General features: G+C 42.2%; 2 protein-coding genes across 9 annotated transcripts in view; both read right to left on the minus strand.

Moving 5' to 3' along the window:
* Positions 1–884, minus strand: part of CENPU (centromere protein U) — a 42,057-nt gene extending 41,173 nt beyond the window's left edge. Inside the window, exon 1 of one of the 4 annotated variants that reach the window (XM_039882655.1) lies at positions 677–884. Coding sequence is in view for 2 of the 4 variants with exons in the window: in XM_039882652.1 (XP_039738586.1) it covers positions 26–78 (53 nt within the window). In the remaining 2 variants the exon portion in view is untranslated. The other 3 variants (XM_039882656.1, XM_039882653.1, XM_039882652.1) reach the window with 3 other exon arrangements.
* A 10,687-nt stretch (positions 885–11,571) lies between these two features.
* The window catches only part of ACSL1 (acyl-CoA synthetase long chain family member 1), a 64,874-nt gene continuing 54,818 nt past the window's right edge, over positions 11,572–21,627 (minus strand). For all 5 annotated transcript variants that reach the window (XM_039882657.1, XM_039882661.1, XM_039882658.1 and 2 more), the window contains 9 exons: positions 20,806–20,940; positions 20,081–20,176; positions 19,321–19,393; positions 17,656–17,744; positions 16,549–16,665; positions 14,877–15,020; positions 13,794–13,895; positions 13,626–13,697; positions 11,572–13,238 (listed from right to left, as the gene is read on the minus strand). In XM_039882657.1, the coding sequence (XP_039738591.1) occupies positions 13,098–13,238; positions 13,626–13,697; positions 13,794–13,895; positions 14,877–15,020; positions 16,549–16,665; positions 17,656–17,744; positions 19,321–19,393; positions 20,081–20,176; positions 20,806–20,940 (969 nt within the window). In that variant the 3' untranslated portion in view covers positions 11,572–13,097. The remainder of the gene's footprint in view (positions 13,239–13,625; positions 13,698–13,793; positions 13,896–14,876; positions 15,021–16,548; positions 16,666–17,655; positions 17,745–19,320; positions 19,394–20,080; positions 20,177–20,805; positions 20,941–21,627) is intronic.

Below are 21,627 nucleotides of genomic sequence, written 5' to 3' on the forward strand. Positions count from 1 at the left end.
AAAAACAATCAAGTTTCTGTCTTACCTTAGGCTACGAGCAAGGTGGGGCTTCCAAAAGGAGGAAACCTGTGACACCATATGTAAAAATTTTGGTATATGCACACCAGTGCATTTTGGGAGGAGGGATAAACAGCTTTCATGCATCCCAAAGGTAAAAAATGTTTTATATGTAACACATAATTAAAACATGTATGTTATATATATATATACACCTGCATGTGAGAGAGAATATTAAAGCATCAAAAACCACTGGTCGATCAGATCAAATATTTTTGTCTGCTGTGGTTCAAGGCCCCTACATTTTTTCTTCCAATAGTCCCAAGGCTGGGACTATAATTACTCCCCTTTTACAAACGTGGAAACCGAGGCCCTGAGTCACTCGGTGCAGGTTTCGCAGTGGCGGAGTCAGGGCGCCTCGCTACACGGCATAGCTCCAAGAGGCACAAACCGCGGCAGGAAAGGAAGAAGATAAAGCTGGTCTGGGGCCCGCGCTGAGTGTCCGCAACACTTACCCCGCGCGCCCCCGGCTCCACGCCCGCCGCCGCGAAGCCATCAGGCCGACTGCTCTCCCGCCCCCGGAGCCAACGAAGCTCCCGCCAAACCCCGCGCCGTTCCGAGCGGCCAATCCAGGCCAAGCGTCTGGCACGTAAGCCCCGCCCCCGGGCCGAGTACTCACGTCGCGGGGCTCGAGGGTTCCGCCCCGTCCTGGAGAGCGAGGGAAAACAGAGCCTGTAAAGTGCGACAGCGGAGCTGGAATCCAGGCCTTACAACCAGTGGCTCCCGGTCCCTGGGACGCCGAAGATTTGCCGAGCTTTCACTCCCGCCCGCGCACTGAGCCAGTTTTCAAAGGCTCCAAAGCTCTCGAGCCTCGTGGGCCCGCCCTCGGGGGCGGGGAAGGGGAGGAGCCAGGGACGGAAAGTCCGAGAGCGCGGGCCAGTAAGGGGCGGATTCGAAAGGGGTTGGGGGACGAGCAGGGACCGGTCTCCTGCTGCTTTGGCGTCCGCGCAATGGTCTATTGTAATGCTTTGCCCAGTAGGCAGATTTGGCTTCTGTTCCGCTGTTACCTTAACCAGTGGTGTAACCTTGATATGTTATTTTACCTCTATCCCAGTTTCTTCATCAATGTGATGGCCCCTACTGGAGCTAATATTCTTTGATTCTTTCCTTTCTGTTTAAAAATATATTACCCTGCAAAAGAATTTTGTTGAACCCTTACACCACATCATAAACATGGACTCAAATGGATCAAAACCGTAAACCTAAGCGCTAAAACTATGAAACTTTTAGAAGAAAATAGGGCAACAGCTTTGTGACATTGGCTTTTGCAAAGATTTCTTGGATATAATGCAAAAGCACTGATTGGGATGATGGAAAGTTCTGGAAGTGGATAGAGGTGGATAGTTGTGTAACAATATGAATGAATGTGCTTAAGTAGTGCTGCTAAGTTGTACAGTTAAAAATGGTTAGAATGCTACATTTTATGTATATTTTACCACAGTAAAAAAATTACATCCCATGCATAAAAAGAATATAACATATATGATGTAAAGATAAAAAGGAGCACCCATGTACTCAACACTGACTGGGAAATAAATAATTATCATTGCTTCCAAGCATAACCACTCCTCTGATTTTGTTTCATTCTCATGCTTTTTTACCTGCTATATCCCTAAATAATGTATTAGTTATCATATGCTTCTAAACTTTATATAAATAGTACTTGGGACATATTCTGCAAGTGCTCTTTCTTACTCAAAGCTATGATTTTTATAGATTTATCCACACTGATGCATGTAGCTGATGCATGTTCATTCATTTTCATGGTCTTCAGAATGCATTAAGTAAATATGCCATATATTATCCATTCTGTGTATGGATACATCAGTCGTTTTCAGCCTTTTCGGTATGACCACGTGCAATGCTAAGCATTCTTGAGTCTTGACAGCGTATGTCTAAGAGTTTCTCCAGGGATAGACTCAGTAGTATTATCACCTTATTATTTAACGACATTTTTGACTTTACATGATGTCAATTTTTACACATTATTTTGTAGACTGTACAATTAATTTACACTCGTCAGCAGTATATAAAAGTCCCCTTGACTCCACATACTAGTTGATACTTAGAATTTTTAAGACTTTCAATTTTTTATTTAACTAGTGAATTGAAATAGCATTCTATTGTTTTTGATTTGCATTTCCCCTAAGTTGGTTATCTTTTCATTGTTTATAGGACCTTCCTGATTCCTCTTCAGTGAATGCCTGTTTACGCTACCTAGGATCATTTGGGCAATAGCAATAGAAGAGTAAATCACGTTTGAGGTATTGAAGGTAAGTTCCTTATTGATGGGTAAAATAGGGTTCCTGGAGCCACAGAAAGTTGTCACCCTTAAGTGAATGGGTAGGTAGCACTAATTAATGAGAAAAAAAGCACAAACCTTTTGTGCTTGTGGGTCTGAAAAAAAGAAACCAGTCAGTTGTTAAGAAGAGGTTCAGCACTCAGGATGGAAATAAAAACTCAACCCAAATAGATTTAACTAATAAAGGAATTTATGAGTTCATGTTACTGAAAAGTCCAGAAGTAGGATGCTTGTCAAGCTCAGTTTGATCTAGAGGGTTGAGAAGCCGTTAGTGCTCTGAATCCATTTTCTTGCCCGCTGTATACATCAGACTTTTTCTCAGGCTGGTTTTTATCGCCACTGCCAGCACCACTTGGATTTATTGAGCATTTACTGTAATCTAGGCATTGTTCTGAGTGCTTAATATCTATCAAATTGGTTAATTCTCTCAATAACGCTATGTGGTTGGCACTATAATTCCATTTTACACATGAGGAAACTAAGGAGCAGTCCCACAGGTAGTAAGTGGCTGTGCCTGCATTAGATCTTAGGATTCTGGCTCAGAGCTTGCACCTGATAGTGGTTCCAAGCCACACATCTGAATTCCAACATTCAGAGAAAGAGAGTAGCTATGCCCCAACATTCCCAGGAAAAGGCCTAAGATTTACTCTAATTGAACCAGCTTTGATGACATACCTACTTATATTAGTCTTCTTCAGAGAAACAGAACCAGATATATATATTTATCATATATAAAATAAATCTCTTCCTAATGGGATTTTAGAGCCCTTTGTTCTAGGAAACAGTTGTCACATTAAGAAATCTTTAGCCCCTTCCAGCACTAACTCCACCTCAGTTCTACTTGGAGAACAGCCTCTCCTTCCAGCCCTCTGCTCTAGGATGACATGGTGAATAACACCTCGTCATAGAAATCAGTCTCTTTGGTTTGTTTTGTATTATGTTGTACAGCATCAAAGATCTAAATACAAAGGAAAAAAATTATACATGAGATTTATTTTTTATATAAATACGCATAACTTAAAGACCTTCCACACAGATGTTCTCCAGCAAACATTTACAAAAGTTAACAATGACAGAAAGAGTACAGCACAATACAGGAGCGATCTTAAGATAGAAAATGTTAGACATGGCTTCCCCTAAAAGTAATCCACCATGCTAACTAAACTCAGCTTTGTGTTAGTATGCCTAGGGCGGCTGTGAAAAATTAGGGAGAGTGTTCAGGAGGGGGTGAAGTATGGGTGTTGGAAGTGGGGCTGAAAACCCAGGAATGGAGGCAGTGGGGTCCTGAGCCCTTGAGGTTCCTGGAGCAACGTAAGCAACCACAGAGGAAGCTCGGAGAAGCTGGAGAACAGGTGACCACAGGAAGCTGGGGGACATCTGTGTACAGGTCCTTAAGTTATGTAATTACTTAATATTTAACTTTCATATTTAGAAAATTTTTTAAAAACCCTATTGCTTTCATAATACAAATACAAAAAATAAAGAACTTCAACTTTCTTAGGTCCTTGAGATAAACTTAGTGGTTAGGCCTGGATACTTCTTGTGGAATGGGTTGATGTATGTATTAGTTCCATATTTTGGAATTGTTAGTTTGATGTTTAAATGAGAATATAAACAAGAACATTATTATTTCTCTTACAGGACTATCATGAAGATAAGAGGTAAAGAATGTGAAGGTCCCTAGATGTTTAGAGAGCGTATTATTTTTTATTGTGTTTGCTTTTTTCCTAGCGAGCTCTTCTGTTGAATTTTTCTATTCAGTATGTGTCCACTAGAGGGCAGATAAAGAACATGACTAGAAATTTGAAAATGTAATTGGAGACCAGAACTATTTTACAGACATTGTAAATATTGGTTCAGAGTCAGGTCAAGATTAATAAGAGTAGATATCTTAACTGCTCTCGCTCAATTCATTTTTCTCCTTCAGAGAAGGAGCATCATCCTGTTCCCTAATATATCAAATCCATTCCTTAAGCAAGGCAAAGAGTATGATTTTCTATTGTGGAAAAGAAAATAATTTACTTCTCAGATTTTCCAAATTTGTTTTTTAACTTTCTACAGTACCTACGAGTCATTGGATACACAGGAATAACCCACTAAACGTGGCAGTTCTCATCAGGAAGAAACTGAAGTCGTTATCTGTTTTAAACAGACTAACTGCTCAACATTTGTAATTATGATTCAGCAAAACAAACTCAGAAAGTCCCAGGAGGCAAGGGTGGAACAAGGAAGGAGGAAACCTCTCTTCTTGTATGTTCCCTTTAAGAAAAGAGGAAATAAAATTCAGAAAGGGAATATTATTTGGTGTCTGTTAAAAGTGGAGGGCAGAAAGCTTTTTCCATTGTAGCAAATGGCAGTGACATGGGATCTTTTCATGAGTCCCCTGCTTTCCAACATTTTCCTGGCTCCAACATGCAACTGCTAAACTTATTTGCTACGTAACTAAGGTTCTTTTTCCAGACCTCACTGGCACTGCTCCTATCCAAGCTGAAATCACATGGCTAAAAAGGTCTGACCACTACATCATGATGATGCAGTGTCACATGTCTCAGATTCCATTCCCAGCTCCCTGCAGGGCTGAGAGAGTCTGGTGCAAGAATCATAGCAGGAGCATTCTAGAAAAATCCGGGGTTTCTTCAGCTAGGGAATACTGACCTCTAATCTACATAGGAAGTAATTTTATAACAAACTTATAAAGGGGCCAAATGAGCAGAGAAAATAAAATGAAAGGGTACCCCAAAGAAAAATATTTTAAGGAAATAAGCGGGGGCTAAGCAAAGGGTAGGTGATATCCTGGAATAAAATTTATGCAGTAGAGACTTGTCTCAATGATTCTCACACAAGCTGTGGTCGAAAAACTTTCTGAAAAAAGTTTTCATCCTTTTAATCACCTTACTCACTCTGACTTTCTTTTTTGGGTGGCCTGAGAACACAGACAGTTGTGAGGCTGACCTTGTTCAGATAGTGCCAGGCAACTAGTCCCCTTACTTCAGTGATCCTTTCTGCTCAGCAGAGACCTGAGTGGTAGGATAGCTAAGGCACCATCAGCCAGTGACCCTTTAGACAGGCTCAGGTCAGAAAGTCTTTCTTCTCTAACCCGCAGGCGACACAAAACCTTCCTAGAACCTTCTCTAGGAAGGAAGCGCTCCCTCATTCTTTGGCTGCTGCCCTGTACCTCATAGGCCAGCTCACTCACCCCTTTGACCTTGTCACTTAGCATAAAAAGATTCTTATCCCATTACCCCTCCACCTCACAGCACTGCCAGGCCACAAACATGCTCAACAGTTTGTTTCCTGGGCTTGGAGATTCAGAGGAGGCTTCCTAGAGGAAGTGACACCTATGATCTAACTGAAATAAAGAAGTAGGAGCCAGCCAGGCCAGGATAAAAAAATTGCTCCTGGGAGAGAGCATGTGCAAAGGCCCGGCGGTGGGCAAGAGTGTGAAGCATTCTAGGAGCTAGAATAAGTTCAGTGTGGTTGGAACAGATGAGACTAGGGAGGCAAGCAGGGCTCCCGCAGTTCCTTGAAGCATCGGCATTACCTGGGAACCTATTTGAAATGCAGAATTTCAGGCCTGATTCCAAAATTATTGAATCAGAATCTGAATTTTAAGATCTTCAGGAGATCTGATGCGCAATAAAGTTTGAGAAGCCCTTCTCTACGTTAAGCAGTCCACACTTGAGCGCAATAGGAAACGTCTGAATGATTAAACAGAGAAATCACGTGATAACTTTTGTGACTCAGAAAAGTCTTTCTTGCTCCAGAGTGGAGGAAAAGTAAGTGAGTTACTAGAGACCAATATAGGAGACAATTAAGAGGCTGGTACGGTTGTCCCAGCAAGAGATGGCCAGCACCCTGTTAAAGTAGGAATAAGGGACCAAGGGCAGTGGACAGAAGTGATAGGTAACAGGAGAAAGCATCAGCAAGGTGCAGTAGCCATCAGCCTGTGGCAGCCCTGGAATTTCTCTCAAATGCAAGGCCCACTGATAGCTCAGCAGGGTGGGGCTGGGGTGCTGGCAGGAGTGCAACAGGGTGGAGGGTGTGGGAAAGCAAGAGACTCGAAAACAAGAATCCCTCTGTGTCTGCACATGTTGCCTGATACAGAATATGAGCAAACTGGTTTCACACAAACACTTCACGCGTGTCACACGTGTGTGTGTGTGGTGCTTAAATGCGCCTGCAGCCGGGCACTGCTGGCACTCCTATGACCCGCACTCCAGTTTGAACAAGCCACATGCAAAGCAGGACGACTATCTGGAGTTCTTGGGGGGAAATGCAGCAGCCTTAGGATTTAGCGAGGACAATTTCTGTTAGAGAAATTTGACAGCCAACCCTCCGCCCCTTAAAAATCTCAACAAAAGAGTGGCTAAGAACTTACATGCTAAGTACACTTGTGAAAAAAAAAAATCCCATTTCCAGCCAAGAACAGAATCCCTCTGTAGCTGAATAGCAGTGAGAAGCACAATTCATCTAAGAAGACTTCTACCATTTGAACAGTGTACAGTGTGAAAGAGTTAAAAGTCAAAAATCTAGATTTCTTTTTATGCCAAATATGCGAATAATAAGGTGACCCAATTTCACAATTATCCATGCTGAGTAAAGGAGTGAGTTCCAAAAGGACGTAGATTTGGGCATCTGCTCTAGGATACAGGGTGAAAGGACAGCTGGGGCGGCGGTGTGGGGTTGCCCTGTGGGTCTCACATCTGCAGGTTTCCGCTAACCTGGAGAAGAGGCAGCTCTGCAGAGAGAAGACGAGGAGGAACTGCCTCTGTGCTGGGAACCTCAAGGTAGTCCCCTTCCGTCAGACTCAGGGCCCATGCCACTTTCCATAAGAGAGAGAGAGGAGGCTGGAGGCTAAGGAATGGGAATGCTCAGTCTAACACAGTGGTCCCCAACCTTTTCTGTACCAGGGACCAGTTCTCCTATGAGAATCTAATGGCTGATGATCTGAGGTGGAGCTGAGGCGGTGATGCTAGTGCTTAGGAGCGGCTGCAAATACAGATGAAGCTTAGCTCATTGGCCAGTCGCTCACCTCTTGCTGGGTGACCCGGTTCCTAACGGGCCACGGACCAATACCAGGGGTTGGGGACCCCTGGTCTAACAGACCCATGGCCCTCAACTCTCAAAGAGCTATCAGAGCCTTCTGCCCTCTGACCACCTGCTTTGCCCACCAACTGGGGACAGACTGCCAGGCTTCTCTTCTGCTTACGCTGCCGGGTTTTGGGGGAGCGGGGGGAGCACTGGAAATCTGGATGAAAATATGAAAAGGAAATTCTGGGGTCAGAGGCATTTATTTAACTTCTCCACCTGTGGCATGACAAACTTCGAACAGGTATATTTGCCACGGAGAGTGTGGCTGCATCTGAGGACTGGGTAATGGAGAAAACTCGTCCAATATGGTGATTGCGCACTCGAGATGCTCAAGGCACTGGGTACTTCACCATGGAGAGAAAGGGACAGCACACAGGTGCCCCAGGCATGGAGAGGCCCTGGAGTCAGAACATCTAGCTCAGCCACTTACTAGGACAAGTGAGCTGGTCTCTCCAGGGCTCAATTTTCTCATCCATAACAAGGAATAATACTTGAATGGAAAAAAATAAATTTTATATATATATATATAATCTCCAGCTGGAAGCTCCCAATGTTTCTACCTCAGTCACCATAGATCTACCTAGATCTACCCCACATTCTCTAATCCCCTCGTGTTGCGATGGAGGAAGTACCCTAGCAATGGCAGATCTCTGCACTTGACTGTGGATTTTAACCCTCCCGCCCTCCAGGATAGCAGTCTTCCTCTATTTCCTGCATCACCTCCCCTGCCCCTTCTCTCTCAGTCTCTTCCCCTCCACTCGACAATTCTCATTGGCATAGCATTATGTTCTAGTATCTCCCATCTTAAAAACCTCCACCAGCAAGCACCTCCACCTCCCATCTTAGTCCAGTTACCATGCTTTCATCTAATTTCCTTCACGTTAAAACTTCAACAAAGAGCTGTCCGCCCTTCTTCCTGACTTCCCTGTCATGCCTCCACTCGCTCCAAACAGGCTTCTGGTCTCCCTACTCTGCTGGGACACTATCGCCAAGGGTGCCTCCATTGCCAGATCCAGCAGCCACTCCTCTATCTCCACCTCATGCTGCCTTTCAATAGTGTATGACATAACTGACCCCTTCCCTCCCTTCCTGAAGCATTTTCCTCTCTTGGCTTCAGGGAGGTCACATTCTTCATTTCCCACCTTTCTCTTGAGCAGGTAATTCTCAGTCCGAGCTGCAGGCTCCTTCCTTAATTCCTGTTCAAACGTCAAGGAACCCCAGGCTCGGATAGGGCCCTCCTCTATTTCCTATCCAGATTCTTGGTTCTCAAGGAAAACCTGATAAAAGTCTCTTAGTCTATCGGGGATTTTGTGAGAAGGAAATGAGAACATAAAGAACGCAGCACAGTGTACAGCCCACAGCAAATCCACAATCCCTGTAGCTATTATCACCTCCGTAGTTGATGGTTCCTAGAGCTTCTCAGGAATCCCACGAACCTGCCACATGTCTGTGACCCAGCTTTATATATATTTTCCTTTTGAAGTCGAGCAGCTAGTTCTACCAAACTTTTGGTCCTGAATGGATTTAAGATTACCAACAACACAGAGAGCAACCATATTTAATTTCTGATAAGCCATAAAACCAGAACAATACTCTGGGAAGTGGTATTAGCCCTGCTATGACAAAGACCAATCATTAGGTAGGAAATCAAAACCATTTGTACTAAAGCTTAGAGGCAGAACTGCTGGCATGAAGAAACAATCCAATCACACGTTCTGTCAGGAAGTTCACTGCCAAATGTAGACAAGAAGAAACATCCACAGCATGAGGCTATCTGGGTGCATGGCATTGATTAAATTTTTTGTGTGCTTCCATTTCCTCATCTGTAAAATGGGGACAATGGTAGCATTCGGCTTAAAGGGTTGTAAATATAAAATGTGTCACCCACATAAAATGCTAAGAATAGTGCCTGGCACGTGGCAACACTCAATACATTTCAGTTATTAGTATTATTCAACGTAATTTAAAAATTGGGAGTAGGGCAAAAATATGTAATGACCAAAATGTCAAATATACTTTAAAAAACCTGCATTTCCAAATTTAGATACAGAGTGAGGATGTGTCGTAGCTGGGACCTGCAAGGAGGGGCGGGATGAGCTCAGAGGGCAGCAGGGCTACGATTGCTGGATTAACACTTCCAGCCTGGGCTTGGGGCTCAGGCTCTGCCCGATTAGGCTGTCAGGGTTTAGCGCACGGTGACCTGGATGAAAGAAGGACTTCCTCATTCCCAGGCAACCACATTGCTTCTTTCCTGTTCTGGCTGGAGAGAAGGATTTTAGACAGAGCCCGCTGGGCTTTTGAGGTGTAGTTTTGATTTGTGGGATGGAGGACCATTGTGTATCTACTGCTGTTAAGCGGGCATTAATCTCAGTGCACCATGAAAGCTAAGAATCCAAAAGTGTTTTGAGATTAATATTCATAATATGTAAAGAATATCTATAGCTCAATAACAACCAACCACCCAATTTTTAAAATGGACAGAGGACTTGAACAGACCTTTCTCCAAAGATCTACAGATGACCAATAAGCACATGAAAGGATGCTCAACCCTACTAGTCAATGCAAATCAAAACCATGATGAGATATGCCTGCATACCCATTAGGATGGCTATTATAAAAAAAAACCAACAGGTAATAGTAAGGATGTGGAGAAATTGGGACACTAGTGCACTGTTGATATAAAATGCTGATGTGGAAAACAGTATGGCAGTTCCTCAAAAATTAAACATAGAATTACCATATGATCCAGCAATTCTACTTCTGGGTATATACCCAGAAGAAGAAATGAACGCAAGGACTGAAACAGGTATTTGTACACCTATTTCACAACAGGATTATTCACAATAGCTAAAAGGTGAGAACAACCCAAATGTCCATCAACAGATGAGTGGATAAACAAAATGTGGAACATACATACACTGGAGTATTATTCAGCCTTAGAAAGGAAATTCTGATACATGCTACAACATGGATGAACTCTGAGGCATTATGCCAAGTGAAATAAGCCTGATACTAAAGGACAAATACTGGATGATTACACTTATGTGAGGTACCTAGAGTAGTCAAATGCTTATGGACAGAAAGTAGAATGCTGTTTTCAAGGGCTGGGGAGGAGGAAATGGGAATTAGTGTTTGATGGGCAGAGTTTCAGTTTTGTAAGATGACAGCAGCTCTGTGGATGGGTCGTGGTGATGGTTGCACCACAATGTGAATGCAGTTAATGCCACTGAACCGTACACTTAAAAATGATTAAGATGGTAAATTTTATGTGTATTTTCTATAATTTTTTTCAAAAAAAAAAAAGTTTATGTCAACCTCATTACGAAGAAGAGCTTTGTTCAAAATTTCAGGTATTTGTTCAAGACTAATTTAATGGATACCTACTAATTTCTAAGTGCTGTATTAGATGCCAAGAGAGGAGAAACAAAGGCAATGCCTACTCTCAAGAAGCTCATACGTCACAGGTGAAGAGAGGGAGAGGAAGGTGAGACAAGACCAGAAAAGATCTTAAGAACTAAAATAAAAAGGTGGAATGGACAGGAGCCTTACCAGGGATATGTGCACCGTGCTTGAGCTTTAGAGAAAGAAACCAAACAGCATCACACTAAACAGAAGATTTAAGGGAGGGAGGGAGGAAGGCTGATTTAAATACAACAAGCTATATAAGAAAATGGGGGTTGATTAATACCTATGGAAAAGAAAATCTTTAAAATGACAGCACAGGATAGGAACAGAGGGCAAAAAAAAAAAAAAGAGTCAGCTGCTCTTCTAGACGTCTTCTGAAACAGTTCTATGGTATTTTATGACTAAAATACACAGGATTGAATCCACCGCAGAACCACCAACTACAGCCGATGTCTCCTGAAATGTTAGTTTCCCAACGAAGAATGTGCATTTTTGAGACTATCTATATTAATCACACCATAATTTTCTTCTTCACAACACAGTAAAGACTGTCGCCAGAAAGCCGATGGGCATGGCTGTAGCAGAGGAAGGAGAGCTGGGAAGGAGGCGGCGACTGGGCAGGGTCTGAAGCCTAGAGCCATTCTTGCTCTTTCTCTGTGCACATCCAAGACTGACCTGAATGTTCCACCTGACGTGAAGAGAGAGGCTTTACTCACTTGAAATGAGGAAATATTTATTTTGGTTTCTTTCACTGTTTTGGAAATTGTTTTGGTTTATAAAACATAGAAATAGCCAACACTTAAAGCAAACATTCGAAACCCCAATGTGACAAATTATTAACTTTTTGTGCAATTAAGAATACACATATGAAGTTAGGCTACCCAGTAGTGGTGCTACAATGACAATTCTTCAGTGCAAACCCTGTTGTGCTTGTGTAACACATGTACTCTCACACATCCAGAAACAATAGCTTAAATGTATCAATGACAATTCAGTCACATGTGGCAAAGTCTTGAAGTAAAGTGAAATGCTGCTAATTTCCCACATTAACTTAAAAAAAAAAAAAAAATCCCTTGAGAAGTTAATCCCAGGCAATGAATTTTCCAGATTTCTACATCCTAGAATTTTGGCTTGCCAAATACATTTCACAGAAATCAGGTAGCATGATGGCAGAAGAGCATTTGTTTATTACTGTTCATTTCAATAAGTACCCGAGTCCATCTACTCCCTTAATATTTTCAAAGACATGCCTTGCCTGAGAGTTTATTCTGGGGAAAAAAAGCCAGTTAATCACAACATGAACTTTTGATATGAAAACCACATTAAAAATCTATTGGCCATCACAAACAAACAGTGACTGGTTCAGTGAAGATAAAGTGGACAGTTATTTAGGCGTCACAGTTGAGCATGGTCTTTCTAGGTAATTATCTCCTTCTTGAAATGCTTGTCTCCACCGTAGAGTCTAAGGCAGATTTTTTCATAACCCCTGGGAAGGGACGGAGGGAGGACTCAGGTCTGGAGAGGAGGGGCCGAGAGCATTCTGCTCTGCTGGCACCACAATCTGTTCGCTCTGGCGAGCAGCCAGAGAAACGACATCTACATTGTTCTGAGTTGGTCTGTCCTTTGCTTCACTGGGAACCTTCTGCTCCAAGAGGAATGACAGGGGACTGTCGAATAGAGCAGGAGTATCATACCCCTTCATCGGAAAGGTTGTAAGAGTGTGTGTGAGACGGGGAATGGAAGGTGGCAGGGGTTAAAAAAAAACCCTCTGGTCCACTTGTGACATTCTCCAGCCAGGACAGTCATTCTTAAGGGACAGTTTCCCTCCAGTGCACTGTACTGTTCAGAGCAGCAGACAACTGCACAATATGCAGCAAGTAGCAGACATCTCAGAAATAGTTAAGTCCTAAATCCTTGGTTTTAATAACAGGGAGACAGAAGTTTTCATACCCGCCTTTTAAACTAAGGAAGTCGCAAATAACAGCACATTTATAGTTTCCGCTTACAATTTTTAAGGCTCATTTTGGAAATTGTACATCACCATATACATGGTCTGCAACGTGAGGTGACTGTAAGGCAGTGCTCCATTTCCTCTAATAGTCCTATGACAAGAACCCCGAATGCACAAGTCAAACATGGATGTTTACTTCCCTACGCTTGCCGAAGTCAAAATTACCAACGTGAAGGTCATCAGTATAAGAGTGTGGAGATGTCCGGTTTCTTCTGAGCTTTTCTCCTACCATTAAGCTTTGATGGTGGAATAAAGTTCATCTATCTGCGACCTGAAATAATTCCGAAGTTCTGGCCTTTTAGCCTTCATTGTTGGGGTCAGAAGGCCGTTGTTGATAGAGAATAATTCGGGATGGAGAGCAATGCCTCTGACCTGCAAATAAACAAGGCTATTAAAGAAGGAAGGAGGACCGATGCAACCTGAGTCTAAAAAGCACTTAAGCTGCCCAAAGAGATAAAGACCCTTTTGCACGTCCAAACCCATCCTCTCGCCTCCATCCTCTCACCTCCGGCCTAGCTGTACTTTCTCAACAAAGGCGGGGCCCTATTCTGAGAACTCAGGACTGTACCCTGACCTCCAGGAAAAGAGAATTCACACCCTCGGTTAAGGAAATTCCTTTTCCTGCCAGACCACTCCATTTTTCATTCCTCATGGATTTACTTTAGGTCATCTCGCCCTCTTCTATAACCTACTCATAAAAAAAAATCTTCAAGTCAAAAACTTGTTTTGCAGGAATTCATGCACTTTCATGAGTCTTACCTGTTCAAATGGTTTTAGGCCAGACTCCTTCCCAAGTCTCACCATGTCATCTAGAATAGCTTTTTTGACATCCTAATAAGGTAAGAGAAATAAGATATTTCCTTGTTGCACTTTGCACTTAATGCAATTTGAACATAAAGAAGCAGACTGCGCATTTCAGAAGCTTACCTTGTTCCTGCACAGTTCTTCAAAGGACCCTTCCAGTCCTCTCTTTTGGGCCCACCGACCTAAGGTCTCAGCATCTGGTACCACAATTGCTACGAGAAATGCCTTTAACACAGAGAAGTGAGTTAATACATGGCTTGAGCCAGATGTTCTAGGATAGTGGTCCGTTATGGTTTTGCATCACAGACCGCTGGGAGGAACTGATGAAAGTTACAGATTTTGTCTTCAGAACATACTACCAGCCCCAGAGTCCACTGAGACCAGGTTAAGAACTCCTAGCTTTAAAATACAGTGTCAGGAATTCTGCTACAAATGTTTTATAAGACCCACTGGGAATTCAAAATCTAACAAAACCCTAACTTTTATTTACTTTTGCATATACTTTGAAAAAATAAAACAGGGTCAAATAAGCAAATAAGGTGATATCAGGTAAACAAATAATTAATAAAAATCAAAGGCACATTAAGATTCTAGGTGAAGAAAAACAGGTGCACTCTCTCATAAGAAAATACTCTTCTAAAGTTATTTAAAAACCTCAAGACTTATTTAAAAAATCTATCTTTAGGAAACTAGACTCCCTTCTCTCACTTGTCACCAGCTGTCCGACATTTTAGCAAACAGATATTTTACTATAATACTGACCTTCGGTTTCAACTTTAAGTATATGTTGGCTCACAACAACTATTTGCTCAAAAATGATTTAGGAGGCATATCATAAATAAGTTGGGTTTAATATGTTTGAAAAATCTAAACTTTCTTATAATCTGTATATCAGTATTTTCTCTTTGTAATTAAATTGGAAGCATAATTTTACCCACTCCCTAGTATCTTTATCTAACCTCCCTTGGTACATCAGGCCATCCTGGGTAAAATAAAAAATATAAAAACTAAAGAGAAAATTTTTCCAGATAAGAAATGCCAAGTAGCAAAAACCAATAATGCATCAGTAATATTCCGGCATGTCAGACGTGAAAGTCAATTCATATCTGACATCCACTGCAAACTTTCCATCATGTTTAAAGCCCCTGGAGAATTAGGCGCTCACCACACCTGCGCATCAGAGCTCACAGCTCAGAAAGCACCTACCTGCAAGCTCTCTCCGTAGACAAACACCTGAGCAACAGGTTCACTTCGCATGTAAACATTTTCAATCTTCTCAGGCGCTATGTATTCTCCTTGTGCCAGTTTAAATATGTGCTTTTTCCTGTCGATAATCTTCAAGGTACCATTCTGTTTATCAGAGGGAAGGGGGCTGTGAGTGGGTCCACGGCTGGTTTTCACACAGGATCAATCATCACATGCAGCACAGGGCATTTTTCTATCTGCACTATCATTTAATCCAAATAACACCTGGCAGGATCAGTTATCATTCCATTTTACAGAGAGGGAAAGGGAGGGTTACAGAGATTAACCAACTTGCCCCAGACCACTGAGACAAGTAAGGAGTCAGAGAGAAGACTCCAAAGTCCCTGCCCATTTCGCTTCACCCCTTCTCTGTCAGCCAGCTGGCAGTGCTTCGCTTACTACCTTCTGTTTAGCAAGCTTCGTGCAGTCTCACATCTGAATCAGGGACACACATATCTGCCTCTCCAGCTGAGTCAAGTCCTTTGAGACCAAAGATCCAGACCTATCCTCCCACAGTGCTCTGCACAGAGTGAGGACTCATTAACATTTACTACACAAAGGCAAGATTTCAGTTTCTTTATCACTATTTCCTGGCCCTTTGGGAAGGGTCTGTCACCGCCCAAACGATAACAGTGGGGACACTAGAATCTCTGGACCAGACCAGGCAAATGCCAGCAGTGCCCACCTCTGGTAACCAAACCCCAACCCAGCCTTCAACCCATCCCTGCCCCAAGGTCATTCTCAGACTTCTAAAAGTTATTTGTTGGAAAGTTTCTAGGTTCTCTCATCCCACATCAGTTCTCCTCCATTTTTGACAGGAACAGACTTGGGTCTAGAGAGATTGAGATGTGCTCACTTGAGCCAGAGCCAGAAGGATAACCGATAGTCAATCCCTCCTGAACCTGGAAAAAGGGACTTAACTTATTTTTACGTAGCTTTGGCATTCTGAATACTGAATTAATTGTGGTGGGGGGCATTTTTTAAATCAATAACAATTTCAGAGTTTTAAGCACTTTAAATCTATAACTACAAGCACTAAAACCTCCATTTTAGTGCTTGCAATTAAACACAGTAATAACTTTCAAAAGCAGTGGTTGTTACCACAGCAAGCAAATTGGCCAAACCCCTGGGTGTAGCTTCTTGCCCAAGCCTCTGGCTCCTAGAAAGTCCTCTGGAATTTCTCTACAGTAAATTCAAAGAAGTTGGTCTAATCCGCGAACCACTTATCCTGTTTTAAACCAGATGGCAAACCTAAGAAATGCGTGTATTCACAAATTCCTGCCCATCCTACAGTCCTGGCAGTCTGCTACGTCTCCCAATTAACTAAAGCCGAAATACCAAGGCACAGCATTGCTATGTCAAAAGCCAGTCTCTGAATTTCAAACAAGAAGCAGCAAGGAGAATTGATGTCAAATATCAAAACAAAACGTATTCGCTACAGTTAAAGTGAAAATGCTACACAAATATGCTGTGTATAAACCTGTTCCCTGCAGGAAAGGGAAGTGTCTACATGCCACTCAGGAAAGAGAAAAGCTGGGGTGCCACTGCCGCATGGCGAAAGTACGACGAATGGGACATTTTCTTCTCTACAGTGGAATAAAAATATTTGTGAACAGGGGAGGTGACCACTTACTGGTAACCATTTTCCAATGTCCCCTGTGTGTAACCAGCCATCTTTATCCAGAGCTTCTGCTGTTTTTGCTGGGTCCTTCAAGTAGCCTTGAAACACATTTGGCCCTTTCACACACACCTGAAGGAAGAAAAGATGAAGGGTTGGGGCAGGAACTGGAGGAGAGAGGTCAAAAGGTACAAACTTGCAGTTACAGGATAAGTAAGCACCAGGGTGTGACGTGCAGCATGGTGGCTAGAGTTAGCACTGCTCTGTGATGTATTTGAAAGTTTTTAGGAGATCCTAAGAGTTTTCATCACAATGAAAAAAATATTTTCTTTATTTTTGGTATCTATATGAGGTAATGGATGTTAACTAAACTTACTGTGGTGATCATTTTGCAATATACGTAAGTCAAATCATTATGCTGTACACCTTAAATTTATATCGTGCTATGTCTCAATTATATCTCAATAAAGCTATGGGGGAAAAGAGGATCTGTTAACAGCATTTAGTGGGGCTTCTCCAGAGGAAATTGGGGATGTGTGTGTGTGTGTGTGTGTGTGTGTGTGTGTGTGTGTGTGTGAATTCCATGATCCAGAGGGAGCTACCAGAGCCCCAGTGGGATCCTGGCAGCACCTCCAATACCTCTGCTTCCCTTCCTTAATGACCTTAGCTGTGATCAAGTCGTAGGGCTAATACCTGCTCTAGGTTCTGGCTCAAAGCTGTTGGAAAGCCCCAAAGGGGATGAAATCCCTCCCTTTGAAGTAATTAGGCTTTCCCTTCCACTGGTTGGTAGCTCACTAATAGGTATCCAGGGCAATTAACAGACAGGAACTGTGCCCCAGAGCTCAGGCCACTGGAGCCTTGCATGCTCGTGGGCCTAAGTCCCTATTACGTCAGGCAGAAAAAGGCAGATGTTGGTGGCCCCCTTCCCACACATCCCTTGAGAGCTAAATATCAATGTACCTTCAAAAAGAAGCCTGTCTGACCCCAGGATCACCATGAAAATCAAGCTCAATGGTTCAAAGGCTTTCTGTGACACTGTGCTGAGAAATGGCACTGCACTTGTCATGGCCGGCTTAAGAGGAAATGGCAATGATGGTGAATGACTGATGGGACCTCACTCACCTCGCCCTCACCCTTGGCAGCCATGTAGTTCATTTCTTCCACATCAACAAGTTTTATCAAGTTACAAGGCATTGGGGCACCAACATGGCCTGTATATGATATAAAAGAATGATCATTCCTAACAAGACTATAGTATCCTTAGGCCAAATTATTTTTATAACAAATAAGCCTGCTCATAATAAGAACAGCTGCAATAAGAGCCAGTCTCTGCCCCCGCCACCCCTGCAAATTAATTTAGAGAGTCTATTCCTAGAATAGAGACAAAAATTTTCAAAAGTCTTCTAGGGACTTTTCCCAAGTTTGAAGCTCTAAATTATTTTTCAAAGTATAATTTGGCTGATTTTAAGGGTTTCTACGAATACCTGGAAGCAAGCTTTCTAAAACGTTTTCCTGGCTCCTCTGATCTGATGGCCCCTGCCCATCATTTGCCACCTCTCCCTGTCGCAGACTTTTTAGTGTCCCTATTCTGCATAAGGAGAGAGCATAGGCAGCTTAGGCATACCTTGATTACTCTCTTCCACACTACCTGGTTCTGATCAATATGATCTTTATTTCCTTAAGCATGGATGATCATGTTTTATGTTTAAGTTTATTAAGACAAGATGTGCTTCTTTTCATAGCTAACTTAACTCTCTTGCCAAAGGGTGTTAAGGATCGGGTTCTTTTCTCAAAATGAAAATAGCAGAAATTAGATATCCTGTAAGAGCATTAGAAATAATTCTTCCTACATTTTAATAATTTTACCTTAATGAGATCCCTATTCCAAATTCTCTAGCTAGTAAGGAACCAGGAGTTAAAAATTAACGACCAAGAAAAAGGTTCATAGACTGTTAGTGCCAATCCTAGCAGAATTATGTCACTAGAGCATGCTAGTTACTTGAGTCTGTGCTACTAGATAGTGCTCATATTTATACTACATCACATAAATCCAGGAATTGATTTATCACAGTGTAGAATACACCACCAGTGTGGTACAGGGGAAAGCGTGGGAGTTTTGCAGTCAGACCTGGGTTGGAACCCTGGCTCCAAAGTATAATGCTATGTCAATTCTTATATATTATTTACATGTTTTTTTTTTTTTAACTAACAATCAATCATTTCCTCCCAGAGGTAACAGGATTTATTTTACAGGGATGTTGTTGAAATGAAATACATGTAATGTGCATCTTAAGCCTCTAACACAGAACCTCATTCATGACAGGTCTTCAACCAATTATTTTTGTGTTTGTCTCTGCTTTGTCTTTTTGGAAAAAAAGGGACCTGTGTTTATTTCTCTCTGTGGTTTCAACATCCAGCACAGCACACAATATAAATTTAATTAAAAGTTACTAGCAAGTCATTAGACCTCAACAAATTACTGGAAAGCTCTGTTGGGTCAAACATTCTGAGCCCAACATAAAGGCCACTGTCTCTCAGCTGTCACCTTCAGGATCTGGGTCACTCTCTATTGCCACCTAGTTTTACAGTCAGAGCCTCGAAATCACATCCCACTCTGCTCCAGGAGACACTGTCCATATGGCTCCCTGGTTTACAAGAGTGTGTGCCCCAAGGCCTAGTCATCTGAGACCAAGCACTTGTTAAAGTTGGTTAATGAACCAATCAATGATTAATTCAATTCCAATCCAAATAATAGGATTCCAGTAAGGACTGTCCCACCAATTGTACCTGCTGTCCAGTCCCCAGGTAAAGACAGGGAGCAGCCGGCTGTGCACTCGGTCTGTCCATAGCCTTCATAAAACTGGATCACCAAGAGATGAAATGTTATTAAAGAAGAAACAGTCACACCTCTGTCAGAGGTGCACAAGTAATTAAGTTCCTCTAACTCCTGAGTAATGGCTGACTGTGGTGAAATCTCTTCAAATTTTCTGTTTGGTGAATTAATTCAATACTATAACATGCTTTATTATAGCACCCAAACATCTTCACCCTTACATCAAACACTAGCTGCCATCCACGTCCATTTTCTACATAACTTCCTGTGGACAAGCAAGGGAGAACAGAGACATGGCACAACGCGGTCCCACTGCACATGACCCACCCAGGAATGCACATGCTCTGCTGGCTCCCGACTGTATCCACTACATGTCCTATGCATCACTGAATCTCTGCTGTCTCCCTCGCCTCCTTTAAGACAGGTTCTCTGTGAGGTTTGTAGGTTGTCCTATTACTTATGACCCTTCCCATACCCTTACACCTGACTCTAAAGGCATATTTTGTGCCCTTCCCTAGAGAAAATGACACAGTGGTGGACACAAATGTATCTTCCCCTGCCTAGAATAAAAGACATATATACTTCTTTCCCCAAGCACCCTAGGAATAACATGATCTTTCAAATAAAAATAAGGAGAACGAGAATGCCTTTTAGAAAGAAGACCTGTAGGCATGACAAAGTCTGAGACAATCAATTGCAGTGAAACTATCTTACCTGACAGCCGAGTGCTGCTCGCAGAAACGTCAGCACGGTGGCAGACACGGGCGCGGCTCCTGTGATCATCAACCTGACCTTTCCTCCCAGGCTCGACTGACAAGGTAGGAGAGAAGAGAGAAGGAGGGTTAAACTGCTGTAAGTCAGTGGGCTCCTCAAAGATGCCTTGTTGGCACCCTGTGCCATAACCCCCCAGCTCCTGCTCTGCGGGCCACACAGAATTCGCTACCACCTGAGAACTCACAAGTATCCAGGGAGGAACACCTGCCTGGAATTTGTTTTCACTTGAAGCTTTTACACCATTTGATCTCAACTAGTATGGAAATAAACCAACAACTCTACTCTTAAGGAATCAGAACAGGAGTGTGATAGATTTGTGGCAACTACCACACTTTGGGCATTGTTTTGGATATAATATTATTCTTTAGCACTCATGCCTAAAAATTACCTTCAGAGTGACATACTTGTTTCAGAAAAATAAAATCAAATGGAGAATAAGAAAGGCTATAAAACCCTAGATAGCTACAATATATTCGAAGATCCTATGTATTGTTGGATACTGAGGCTTACCTGATGGCTTTGTCCTTTAGAAATGTGCCAGAATTAATAAAAACGTGTCATTCTCTCTCTCACTTTCACACCGCTCTTTTAAAAAGAGCCCACATAAAAATTTTGAAACCCAAGTTAGTTTATGTGACAAATAACAGTGTGAGTCTATCTGTTACCTGTATTTTGTGGAAGATCAGTTTATCCCACAGGCTGTTGTTTCTAATGATCCCACTGCGAAGCTCTGCTTCTTTCCTCTTGGAGGCAAAGTCTAGTAGCCACCGCTTCAGTGTGGTGTTAGCCTGTGCAAAAATCTAATGGGTCAAGACATAAGAAGGTTTCACAATCAATAGAATGGCCAGAATCAGAAAGTCTTATCATAACAAGTGTTGGTGGAGATATGGAGAAATTGGAACTCTCATGCACTGCTAGTGGGAATGTAACATGTTTAGAAAACAGACTGCAGTTCCTCAAACAGTTAAACATAGAGTTTATGTGACCCAGCAGTTTGGCTCTCTCCAAGAGAAATGAAAACATATGTCCACGCAGAAACTTGTACATGAATGTTCATGCAGCATTATTCAGAATAGCTTAAAAGTAGAAACAACCCAAATGTCCATCATTATGCATGAACAAATAAATTAAATCTGTTATAGAAAAAAAAATATATAGTGGAATATCATTTGGCCATTAAAAGGAATGAAGTATGGATATGTGCTATGATACGGAAGAACCTTGAAAACAAGTTAAGTGAAAAAAGCCAGTCACGAAAGTAAACATATTGCGTGACTCCATTCATATGGAAGTCTAGAATAGGCAAATCAACAGATTCAGAAAGTAGATTAATTTTTGCTCAGGGGTAGAGATGGGTAGCAGGGTGGAAGATAATAGCTAACAAGTACGTAACGAGTTTCTTTTTGAGGTAATAAAAATGTTCTAGTATGAACTGTGGTGATGGATGCAGAACTCTATGAATGTACTGAAAACCTTTGCATTGTATA

Source organism: Pteropus medius, unplaced genomic scaffold (assembly GCF_902729225.1).
Source record: "Pteropus medius unplaced genomic scaffold, Ma_sr-lr_union100, whole genome shotgun sequence".
In the NCBI taxonomy this organism is placed as follows: domain Eukaryota; kingdom Metazoa; phylum Chordata; class Mammalia; order Chiroptera; family Pteropodidae; genus Pteropus; species Pteropus medius.